The sequence below is a fragment of the Cherax quadricarinatus genome, chromosome 54 (genome assembly GCF_038502225.1).
Source record: "Cherax quadricarinatus isolate ZL_2023a chromosome 54, ASM3850222v1, whole genome shotgun sequence".
NCBI classification, from domain to species: domain Eukaryota; kingdom Metazoa; phylum Arthropoda; class Malacostraca; order Decapoda; family Parastacidae; genus Cherax; species Cherax quadricarinatus.
Genome location: NC_091345.1, coordinates 20,356,890 through 20,369,963, shown reverse-complemented (window position 1 = coordinate 20,369,963; position 13,074 = coordinate 20,356,890). Strand labels below are relative to the sequence as shown.

Sequence of the window (13,074 nt, the reverse complement as noted above, 5' to 3'; positions counted from 1 at the left end):
ACCTGATAATGTAAGAAGTTATGTCTTCCCCCTCTGTGAAGGGAGGTAAATTAGGTGTTGGAATATGTGCACTAGCTGCACGTTGTTCCATTACTCCTTCATCTAATTGCTGTTGTGAGAAAGTTAACTTCTTATTCTCTAATTCAAGGCGAGTTTGTTCGAGCTCGCGATCCTTTTCTCTCTCCCTTAACTCATATTCTCTGTCCTTTGCTCTTTCCTTAAGTTCCCTTAATTTAACCTGTTCCTCACGTATCTTAGCTTGTTCCTCACATACTCTAGCTCTCTCCTCATGATCAAGTCTATCACGCTCCTTTTTGTCTTCTCTCTCTCTTTCTGTCTTTCTTGGATTTCTCTCTCAATTCTCTCTCTCTCCTTTTTCTCTTCTCTTTTGATTCTCTCTCTCTCCTTTTCTTCTTCTCTTTCCCTTTCTGTCTTTCTTCTCTCTCAATTCTCTCTCAAGTCTTTCCTGGATCTTAGCACTAATGAAAGATTCTAAATTTTTCCCTGTTATTCCTAACTTACTTCCAGCATTCATCCAAAACTGGTATTCATCCATACTTGCAAGAATAACTTAAACTATCAGGGGAAATGAAACGGGTATTAAAGAAAACGGAGGGTTCAATTCCTGCTCCGCTCAAACTGTAAATAAACCAGAGGGCTCGATCCCTGCTTCAATTAAACAATATGTATTAATGAAAACGAAGGGTTCTATGCCGGCTCTGAGCAAACAGTAAGTAGAATGGGGTCACTTGACCATCCAATCTTCTCACCAACAAATCAAGAGTGTCCTACGACAGTTCCCTTGATATAATAAAGAGCTCAATGAAACAAATTGTCACTGGAAAATCTCGGGTCCCTAGAGTCTAATCCTCCAAAGTGTTTCAAGCTCACAAGAAAGGTGGCAGAATTAACTATTATATCCTGCCTGACTTGACTTACAATAAATTGAGACTATAACAATCACCAAATCTTTTAAATACCTGTACCGTAGTCCTACCATAGAGAATGATTACTCATGGCTGGTGGTAACCGTCTGTGGTATGCGGCGTTGAAGTTCCAATGGTAGATTCGAGATGGAGTTGAATCTTGATTCAGTAGAGTTGATCCTGGCAAGGTCGCCACTTGTGAAGGCTTACTCAGCTCTGTAATAACTTCAGACAGTATTACCAAAGCTGGCTCCTCCTCAGGAAAATTAATGAATAGAAAACGAAATAATAATTCACAAAGATAAACACTTTATTATTTATTAACCCTCTGAGGGTCGACAGGCCCTCTCCGAAACTCATTCTCAGGGTCGGCCAAATTTAAAAAAAAAAAAAATTATTTTCTCTTATGAAAAGATAGAGAATCTTTTCCCGATCATAAAGACACCAAAAGTTTGAAATTTGATAGAAAACTTACGGAATTATGCTCTCGCAAAGTTAGCGGTCTCGGCGATGTTTACGCATTGGCGATTTTGCCCACTTTGAGCCCCATTTTCGGCCAATTTCACTGTACTAGTCGACAAAAAACATGAATATTTCGCTAGAACTCCATTTTTTCTATCGAATGGGTGCAAGAAACCACCCATTTATGAAATTTAACTATCCAGTACAGTGGTCAGAATTTAGCAATTTTGCCAATTTCACACAAATTTCAAAAGATGCCAATTTCCGAATAGGGTCCAGAATAAACAAGAAAGACATTCCTGGCACTAAAATGACATTTCCTCTAGTTATTAGTCACGTCTCAAGGCCCCTCTTACATTCTTTTGCTTTCCACTTTGAATTTTTATTCTCACAAAAAATATAAGATTTACTGTTATGCAGACTACTGCATTAGTGTAAAAAATGGTATAAATATTATTGGTGCACTTGTGAAAGAATATTAGACTCACCAGTTGACGTGTATTGCACGCTTGGCACGATTTGTTTACTTTTGAAGTTTGGTAAAAATCGAACATTTCTGCTACTTTGAGCTCAATTTCAAGGCACCTTTCATTGTAAAACCAGTCAAAATCATCTCAATTTCTGTAATATGTCTTCCATTCTATAAAATGAGACCAAGAAAAATAGAATACAACAATAAATACCATACGAAAATACACTGCAAAGTCGCTGATTTATTCCAAAAAAATGGTCAAAGTTTTTTTTTTCTCATTGTGCACTGTGTGCTGCAGGATTTTTTTTAGACTGTGCACACTGACCACATAGACCCATTCTTTCATATGAAGGCCTACCAGCTTTCTCCCACTAGATTTGAGGCCGCTAGAATTTATGCGTACTAGTACGTCAAAAACCCCTACGCGTAAGACGTACTAGTACGACCAAAACCCTCAAAGGGTTAAAGCAAACATAAAACAATAAAACATGACAGGTATATCTTATTTGAAAGAAAAATGAAAAATGAAATGAATAAAATAACATTTGAACTCAACGCTAATATATACATTGGGGTGTCTGGTGTTGGTGACACTTCGTGTTGTTGAAATCTTAGCCGTTGCTGATGTGGAGGGGGGGGGGGTCGCAGATGTTGGTGACCACCACCGGCTAGTTCTTCACAGAGTATCGCCGTGAGTATTCTATCCCGATGACAGGAAAGTAGGTTCTTTACCGCTGCAATGATGTGGGGTTACGTCCTGCAATTTCATACAGGTGCACAGGTAATTAAATCCAAAATGGGGAAGTCTCTGGACGATAGTCCTTCTCCATCAGTTCTTCTCGTTGATTGACAGGTGACCCTCTCTGTCATCCAAGAGTAGTGTTGGGAGCTGTGAGTCGAGTGATTTACTGTTTGACCAGAGCCCCACACGTCACCTTTCGGGGGGGGGGGGAAGAGGGAGGGGAAGGGATAGTGGGAGCTAGACTGACCCTACCTTAACAAGTAGCCGGCAATGAAACTATTGTTACTATATACTCCCTTGCTACTCCTATCTATTGAACTTTTCCCTCACTTGCCTCTTAAAACACGCATGGCTTACAGAGGAAAAATTCTTATTCCACTTCTCATGACTACTAAAGGAAAATAATAAGAACAAGAACAATAATAAGAACAAGAGCTGTTGGAGTGTGAGCAGGGTAATATTTTGTGAAGGAATTCAGGGAAACCGGTTATTTTATATAACTGGACTTGAGTCCTGGAAATGGGAAGTACAATGCCTGCACTTTAAAGGAGAAGTTTGGGATATTGGCAGTTTGGAGGGATATGTTGTGTATCTTTATATGTAGATACTTCTAAACTGTTGTATCCTGGGCACCTCTGCAAAAACAGTGATTATGTGTGAGTGAGGTGAAAGTGTTGAATGATGATGAAAGTATTTTCTTTTTGGGGATTTTCTTTCTTTTTGGGTCACCCTGCCTTGGTGGGAGATGGCCGACTTGTTAAAAAAAAAAAAAAAATATATATATACTAAGAAAACCTAAAGAAAACTCGAGAGAGAGAGAGAGAGAGAGAGAGAGAGAGAGAGAGAGAGAGAGAGAGAGAGAGAGAGAGAGAGAGACAGAGAGAGAGACAGAGAGAGAGACAGAGAGACAGAGAGAGAGACAGAAAGAAAGAAAGAAAGAAAGAAAGAAAGAAAGAAAGAAAGAAAGAAAGAAAGAAAGAGAAAGAAAGAGAAAAAAAGAGAAAAAAAGAGAAAGAAAGAGAAAGAAAGAGAAAGAAAGAGAAAGAAAGAAAGAGAGAGAGTGAGTGTGAGTGTGAGTGTGAGTGTGAGTGTGAGTGTGAGTGTGTGTGTGTGTGTGTGTGTGTGTGTGTGTGTGTGTGTGTGTGTGTGTGTGTGTGTGTGTGTGTGTGTGTGTGTTACAGTAGGGCCCCACTTATATGGCAGGTTAGGTTCCAGACTACCGCCGGAAAGCGGAGATCGTTGGAAAGCAGAACGCCATTTTTTCCACTTATAAATGCATATAAATCCCAGATAAGTTTACAGTAACATACATTAAGTTAGCAATATAACCAGGCATTATAAAACAATAAAAAGTAAAAAACACACACAGTACACTCATTACTTACCTCAAAATATTTGTAGTCTTAATGTAGGGTGAGAGGAGAGTAGTATTTATTGTAAGAGGTCAGGTATGCTAGGTATGGTAGCCCTCACGGCCCACCCACCCACACATAATATACTACGACATTTAAAGCACCCTAGAGCGATAAAATGGACATACAATACACTTATTACTTAGCTTTGAAAGTTCAAGAATTTAAAAAAAATGATTCTCTTATGAAATGGCAGAGAATCTTTTCCTTAAGGTAATAAAACAAAAAGTACAAAATTTGATGGAAAATTGACTAAATTACACTATCGCAAATTTTACTGCATCAGCGATATTTACACATCGCATCCTATTTTAGGTCAATTACATTATTCCAGTTGACCAAATTCTTAGCTATTTTGCTAGTATTACTTCTATTTGATCAACTGAGCACAAGAAACTGCCCAATCAACTATTTAAACTACCCAGTAAATAATTTTTTTTGTATTAACACATTGGCCGATTCCCACCAAGGCAGGGTGGCCCGAAAAAGAAAAACTTTCACCATCATTCACTCCATCACTGTCTTGCCAGAAGGGTGCTTTACACTACACTTTTTAAACTGCAACATTAACACCCCTCCTTCAGGTTGGGTAGGTAGTAGGTTGGTAGACAGCAACCACCCAGGGAAGTACTACCATCCTGCCAGATGACTGTGAAACAGAAACCTGTAACTGTTTTGCATGATGGTAGGATTGTTGGTGTCTTTTTCTGTCTCATAAACATGCTAGATAACAGGGATATCTTGCTACTCCTACTTACACTTTGGTCACACTTCACAGACATGCACATGCATATATATATACATACATCTAGGTTTTTCTCTTTTTTCTAAATAGCTCTTGTTCTTCTTTATTTCTTCTATTGTCCATGGGGAAGTGGAAAAGAATCTTTCCTCCGTAAGCCATGCGTGTCGTATGAGGCGACTAAAATGCCAGGAGCGATGGGCTAGTAACCCCTTCTCCTGTAGACATTTACTAAAAAAGAGAAGAAAAACTACCCAGTAAAGTGATCAGAAATTGGTTAACTGGCCAATTTCATACAAAGTTCAAATTATTCCAATTTCAAAATAGGGTCCAGAATAAACAATGCTGGCATTGTTTATTTTGGCACTAAAATAACATTTCCTCTGTTTATTAGTTATGTTTCCAAGCTTGATTTTTTATTTACATAAAGAATTTTTATTCACACCAAAAAATAGAAGATTTACTGTTATGCAATATTGTAATAATTGTATAAATAATATCAGCGCATTTGTGAACATATATTAGACCCACCAGTTGACGTGTATTGGGTGCATGACGTCATTTATTTATTCTTGAACATCAGCATAAATCGAACTTTTCTGCTACTTGGAGCTATTTTCAGAACTAAAACCAATCAAAATCATCTCTATTTCTGTAATATATTTTCCATTCTATCAAATGAGACCAAGAAACCATGAATGTAACCATAAAAACCATACAAAAATACACCACAAAGTCGGTGTTTTAATCCAAAAAACATGGTCACATTTTTTTTCCTCATTATGCACTGTGTGCTGCAGGATTTGTTTAATATGGTGCACATTTACCACATAGATGCACTCTCTTGTATCTAAGCCCAAATTTACCGCTCGCAGCATATCTGAGTGAGCTGAGCCCATGACATAGATCTATGGCTTGGACCCTCAAAAGGTTAAAATATTTGTAATCTTCATTTATGGTGAGAGGCGAGTAAACAAGATAAAAACAAATAAACGAGAGAGAGAGAGAACGAGTAAATGAAAGAGGATAGAGCCGCAGGGTATGTAAACAAACAGGTGAACGCGTCTGGGTATGGTTCATACACATTCTTTTCCATGTCTGTGAAGCTTATAAAGCTGTATAGCCCTTGTGGCTTAGCACTTCTTTTTGATTATAATAATAATGTGAAGCTTATATCATAATACAAACACCTCACATTGTGTACAAGTTGTCTCCACAGTGGTAAAGTAGAATAAATAAAGAGTAACACTCCCATTCTCATGTAACACACCATTTTTAGAAGGAATGACTGAGTGAAGGCATATCAAAGGAATAATTTTCTAGTTACCCTCAGTAATACTATTGTGTACATTTTCTTGTGTATGCTTCTAAACTGTTGTATTCTCAGCACCTCTACAAAAACAGTGATAATGTGCGAGTGTGGTGAAAGTGTTGAATGATGATTAAAGTATTTTCTTTTTGGGGATTTTCTTTCTTTTTTGGGTCACCCTGCCACGGTGGGAGACGGCCGACTTGTTGAAAAAAAAAAAAAAATTTCTTTGGTGATGAACTAGAGAAAACTTTATTCTTTCTGACACTCCAACAAGACGACTGGAAAAACATCTCATATTTGTGTTAACTGATTCTACTGTGGGGTGCATTTATCATGTTTAAATGTTACACAGCCTGTGTTATATAATTTTGAAAAAATATCGAATATGGATTAATGAAAATGTCTATATTAACGTAATATACGACATTTAATGCACCTCAGAGTGATTATTATTGTGTGTTATTATCATTATTAATACAGCATCTTCAAGACACTCATAGTGATTTTTAACCTGTACCTGCACACCAGCAGTGTGTAAGTTTATTTAGGAACAGGTACACAAGTATAATTATCAGAGTATATATAAAATATGAAATAACTTTAAAACACTTGAAATTCTGGTAAGTTTCTAGACATAATGGAGAGTCATGCTCATGGAGAATGCAAACAAATCAGTGGCCGTATAGTGTGTTTTGGTCATAATTTGAAAATGTCTATATTAGCAGAACGCCATAAAGCAGGGTCCTACTATATACATGAATGTGTACATAAATGTGTAGTGTGACCTAACTAAGTAAAAGTAACAAGACATACCTGTTATCTTGTGTATTTATGAAACAGGAAAGAGAGACACATCAGCACTCCTACCATCATGTAAAACAAATACAAGTTTCTGTCTTACACTCATTTGGTAGGACAGTAGTACTTCCCTGGGTGGTTGCTGTCTATCAACCTACTACTATAAAGAGGTTTTGTGTGCAAGGGGCCTGGACATGCAGCAGGCATGTGTGAGCATGTTAGACAGGAGTGAATGGAGACCAATGGTTTTTGGGACCTGACAAACTGTTGGAGTGTAAGTAGGGTAACATTTTGTGAAGGAATTCAAGGAAACCGGTTAGCCAGACTCGAGTCCTGGAGGTGGTAAGTACAATGCCTGCACTTTAAAGGAGTAGTTTGGGATATTGGCTGTTTGGAGTGACATCTAAACTGTTATATCTGGGAACCTCTGCAAAGACAGTGATTATGTGTGAATGATGGTGAAAGTGTTTCTTTTTTGGGTCACCCTGCCTCGGTGGGAGACGGCCAGCATATTGGAAAAAAATTATTATTCATAGTACTATTAGTTAAAGTACTGTTTATTAAATTTTCATATAATAAATGTCTGAGAGCCAATGAATAATCTGAAACTTCATGATGGAGTTGATGAGCTAAAGAGTTTGGAGACCCCTGCTCTAGAATGAGGGAAGAAATGCAAACCATGTACCTAGTCATGCTACAAACATTAGAAAGCAAATGCAATGAAAGGGTATTAGTGAGAAACAGACTAAACAACAGAACAGAAAACTATAAAAGATAAAAATATGATCCACCTAATTCATGTCTATTTTAATTTTTTAAGAGGATGACCAAAAAGCTAGAGCATACACCTACAAATCCATAAGTAATGATAGGTGAATGCAGATAGATACTAATTTAAAATTTGATATGTGATTTCTTACCTGATGGAACAGAAAGGTTGAGGTCTCTAAATACTGGTACTTCGGGTCTCGTTGAATAGGCAAAATTAACATTTTTAAATGTTATGTCGCCTCTGAAGCCATCCAAAGGCAGAGTTACACCTATAAGTAAAAAACAAGATTTTCTTCAAATTTATTATAAAATCATGAAATCAAATTAGCACTGTATAACTAATGTGCTTATGATACATGCTTTTTTTTTTCCAACAAGTCGGCCGTCTCCCACCGAGGCAGGGTGACCCAAAAAAAGAAAGAAAATCCCCAAAAAGAAAATACTTTCATCATCATTCAACACTTTCACCACACTCGCACATTATCACTGTTTTTGCAGAGGTGCTCAGAATACAACAGTCTAGAAGCATACACATATAAAGATACACAACATATCCCTCCAAACTGCCAATATCCCAAACCCCTCCTTTAAAGTGCAGGCATTGTACTTCCCATTTCCAGGACTCAAGTCCAACTATATGAAAATAACCGGTTTCCCTGAATCCCTTCACTAAATATTACCCTGCTCACACTCCAACAGATCGTCAGGTCCCAAGTACCATTCATCTCCATTCACTCCTATCTAACACGCTCACGCACGCTTGCTGGAAGTCCAAGCCCCTTGCCCACAAAACCTCCTTTACCCCCTCTCTCCAACCCTTTCGAGGACGACCCCTACCCCGCCTTCCTTCCCCTATAGATTTATATGCTTTCCATGTCATTCTACTTTGATCCATTCTCTCTAAATGACCAAACCACCTCAACAACCCCTCTTCTGCCCTCTGACTAATACTTTTATTAACTCCACACCTTCTCCTAATTTCCACACTCCGAATTTTCTGCATAATATTTACACCACACATTGCCCTTAAACAGGACATCTCCACTGCCTCCAACCGTCTCCTCGCTGCTGCATTTACCACCCAAGCTTCACACCCATATAAGAGTGTTGGTACTACTATACTTTCATACATTCCCTTCTTTGCCTCCATAGATAACGTTTTTTGACTCCACATATACCTCAACGCACCACTCACCTTTTTTCCCTCGTCAATTCTATGATTAACCTCATCTTTCATAAATCCATCCGCCGACACGTCAACTCCCAAGTATCTGAAAACATTCACTTCTTCCATACTCCTCCTCCCCAATTTGATATCCAATTTTTCTTTATCTAAATCATTTGACACCCTCATCACCTTACTCTTTTCTATGTTCACTTTCAACTTTCTACCTTTACACACATTCCCAAACTCATCCACTAACCTTTGCAATTTTTCTTTAGAATCTCCCATAAGCACAGTATCATCAGCAAAAAGTAACTGTGTCAATTCCCATTTTGAATTTGATTCCCCAAAATTTAATCCCACCCCTCTCCCGAACACCCTAGCATTTACTTCCTTTACAACCCCATCTATAAATATATTAAACAACCATGGTGACATTACACATCCCTGTCTAAGACCTACTTTTACCGGGAAGTAGTCTCCCTCTCTTCTACACACCCTAACCTGAGCCTCACTATCCTCATAAAAACTCTTTACAGCATTTAATAACTTACCACCTATTCCATATACTTGCAACATCTGCCACATTGCTCCTCTATCCACTCTATCATATAAGAACATAAGAACGTAAGAACGAAGGAACACTGCAGAAGGCCTACTGGCCCATGCGAGGCAGGTCCAAGTCTCCTACCGGCTTAAGCCAATGCACCCAACCTAGACAGGTCAGGTCACATTGACTTAAGGGAGGAACACGGCAACCGACCTGTTAGCACAAGCTATCAGGTCTAACTCACACCCACCCACATCTACTCATGTATTTATCCAACCTATTTTTAAAGCTACACAACGTTCTGGCCTCTATAACGGTACTTGGGAGTTTGTTCCACTCATCCACAACTCTATTACCAAACCAGTACTTTCCTATATCCTTCCTGAATCTGAATTTTTCCAACTTAAAACCATTGCTGCGAGTCCTGTCTAGGCTAGATATTTTCAGCACACTATTTACATCCCCTTTATTTATTCCTGTCTTCCACTTATACACCTCAATCATATCCCCCCTAATTCTACGTCTTTCTAGAGAGTGCAGTTTCAGGGCCCTTAGTCTATCCTCATAGGGAAGGTTTCTGATACATGGGATCATCTTTGTCATCCTCCTTTGTACATTTTCCAGAGAATTTATATCCATTCTGTAATACGGTGACCAAAACTGTGCAGCATAATCTAAATGAGGCCTAACCAAGGATGTATAGAGTTGAAGAACAACCTGAGGACTCCTATTATTTATGCTTCTTGATATGAAGCCAAGGATTCTATTAGCTTTATTGCGAACACTTATGCAATGTTGTCTTGGTTTCAGATTACTGCTAACCAGAACTCCTAAATCTTTTTCGCAATCCGTAATATTAAGATCTACATTATTTAAATCCATAAATGCAATAAAAACTTCCCTACCCTTATCTAAATACTGTTCACATATATGCTTCAATGTAAACACTTGATCTACACATCCCCTACCCACTCTGAAACCTCCTTGCTCATCCGCAATCCTACATTCTGTCTTACCTCTAATTCTTTCAATTATAACCCTACCGTACACTTTTCCTGGTATACTCAGTAAGCTTATTCCTCTATAATTTTTACAGTCTCTTTTGTCCCCTTTCCCTTTATATAAAGGGACTATACATGCTCTCCGCCAATCTCTAGGTACCTTCCCCTCTTTCATACATTTATTAAACAAAAGTACCAACCACTCCAACACTATATCCCCCCCTGCTTTTAACATTTCTGTCATGATCCCATCAGTTCCAGCTGCTTTACCCCCTTTCATTTCATTTCATTTCATGATACATGCATGTACATAAATTACAGTACTTTCCATCATACAAGAAGTTATTTAAAGTCAAAAATAGTCCAAAATTCACCCAACATATAATACAGCCAATGTAAAAAAAAGTGATAGGCCTTTTAATGTTTTTCTGAACAGCCACTTCAAATCTTAACTGTATACACACATTCTAAGCTGGTCATTGATCTGTTGTCCTACAGAACTTCTGCACATCAATTGAAATTTATATTGCCCAACTAAAGTGGCTTTTCATCTGTAATGTTACTGACTTTAACAGAGGCAGCACATGCACTACCACATCACACCATGCATGCCACTGGATTTAAAATACCTTCCACAACTTGTTATTACCCTCTACTGCTTTTTATAACATGTCATCACAGTTCACCATCTTTCATTGATCTTTATATGCCGTCACATTCTGCTACCCTCAACATGCTGCCACCACCACCTGTCACACATCTGAATTGTCTGTACTACTTTGTTATGATCTATGCATGAGAGGCAATAGAATGTTGTTTGCTAACGGCAAATCTGGCAAATGTAATGTTTTAATTCTCCCCTCTACTTCTTTCTTATTTCCTTCCTCATTGCCTCACTCTTATGTTTTGTTGCTTAGTGCCCTTAGTAGTAGGATAACATACTGATATAACAGTAAATAATAAATACATGTATGATAATATGCCCTACAGTAGATATATAATCTGACTTCAGAGTGCATCCTATAAAATTTAGAAAACATAAAAGCAGTGTATCTCTTAAGGTTCTATTTGCTTCTCTGTATACAAATACCAATTCATCTTTTGCCAAGAGATAAAGTAATGCATCTTCTGAGGGGAACCCAGCTCAATAATTCCTTAGTTTATAAATCATGGATTCATATGATATAGCCTATATGATATAAACAAAAATTATTTCACAGCCTTATGCCAGAAAATATTCTATGCACATTACAAGGGATTGGAATATTTACATTACTGAAGAATGAAATGTCAATAAATCTTACAGTATAATAGTATAGATCTGCAAGGAACATTGAATATATTTTACACCATTCACAAATTCTTTTAAACTGTACAGAATTATAAAGCAATATCTATTTCAATTATTGAGAAAATAAAAAAATAAATAACAAAAAAATAAAAATTACCTCCAGCTGTAGGAATCTTTGGCATTCGGTCCATTAAACTAAATAATCTTGTAGATGCCCCAAGACCACGATTCATTTCAGAGTAGAATGAAGAGATACCACCAAGTGCAATGCCAACATACGCTGCATAAAGGAGGAACGAAGAAAGCTTTCCTATGGTGAGGGCTGAATCAGACACCAAACCACCTCCATAGTACAACACAGATAAAATTATGATGTTTCCACTTAGCCCAGTCTGAAATTTATTAGTTAATGCATAAACTGTCAATATTTTGAAAGCTGATAACATCTACAAGATATCAAGCAATTTACTGCTCTATAAAATTATTTACTAGTCTTTTATTCTGGGTTAATAAGTGGGATATATTATCTAACAGTAATTAGGGAAACACTCTAGAAGTGTGGGGAGACTAGAATTTATTTAGGAAATAAAAATAGCAATGTACTTTAACCCTTTGACTGTTTTCGACGTATAAATACGTCTTACGAGCCAATGTCCAGGTATCTCCAGGTATGTTTCTGACGTATATATACTCAATAATTCTAGGTTGGTAGACAGCAACCACCCAGGGAGGTACTACCGTCCTGCCAAGTGAATGTAAAATGAAAGCCTGTAATTGTTTTACATGATGGTAGGATTGCTGGTGTCTTTTGTCTGTCTCATAAATATGCAAGATTACAGGTACGTCTTGCTACTTCTACTTACACTTAGGTCACACTACACATACATGTACACGTTTATTTATACACACTCATCTGAGTTTTCTTTGATTTTATCTTAATAGTTCTTGGTCTTATTACTTTTCCTTTTATATCCATGGGGAAGTGGAATAAGAATCTTTCCTCCGTAAGCCATGCGTGTTGTAAAAGTCAACTAAAATGCCGGGAACAATGGGCTAGTAACCCCTTTTCCTGTAAAGATTACTAAAAAGAATAAGAAGAAGAAAATTGTCAAAGTGGGAAGTCTGAATGTGCGTGGATGTTGTGCAAATGATAAGAAAGAGATGATTGTGGATGTTATGAATGAGAAGAAACTGGATGTCCTGGCTTTAAGTGAAACAAAGCTGAAGGGGGTGGGAGAGTTTCAATGGAGAGGAATAAATGGGATTAGGTCAGGAGTTTCAAATAGAGTTAGAGCTAAAGAAGGAGTAGCAATAATGTTGAAGGATAAGCTATGGCAGGAAAAGAGGGACTACAAATGCATAAATTCAAGGATTATGTGGAGTAAAATAAAGATTGGATGTGAAAAGTGGGTTATAGTAAGCGTGTATGC

At 37.6% G+C, this 13,074-nt stretch overlaps 1 protein-coding gene across 2 annotated transcripts in view; it reads right to left on the bottom strand.

Moving 5' to 3' along the window:
• The window catches only part of LOC128699175 (ATP-binding cassette sub-family B member 10, mitochondrial), an 80,248-nt gene that overhangs the window by 41,330 nt on the left and 25,844 nt on the right, over positions 1-13,074 (bottom strand). For both annotated transcript variants that reach the window (XM_070096718.1, XM_070096719.1), the window contains 2 exons: positions 11,802-12,036; positions 7,787-7,906 (listed from right to left, as the gene is read on the bottom strand). In XM_070096718.1, coding sequence (XP_069952819.1) covers positions 7,787-7,906; positions 11,802-12,036 — 355 coding nt within the window. The remainder of the gene's footprint in view (positions 1-7,786; positions 7,907-11,801; positions 12,037-13,074) is intronic.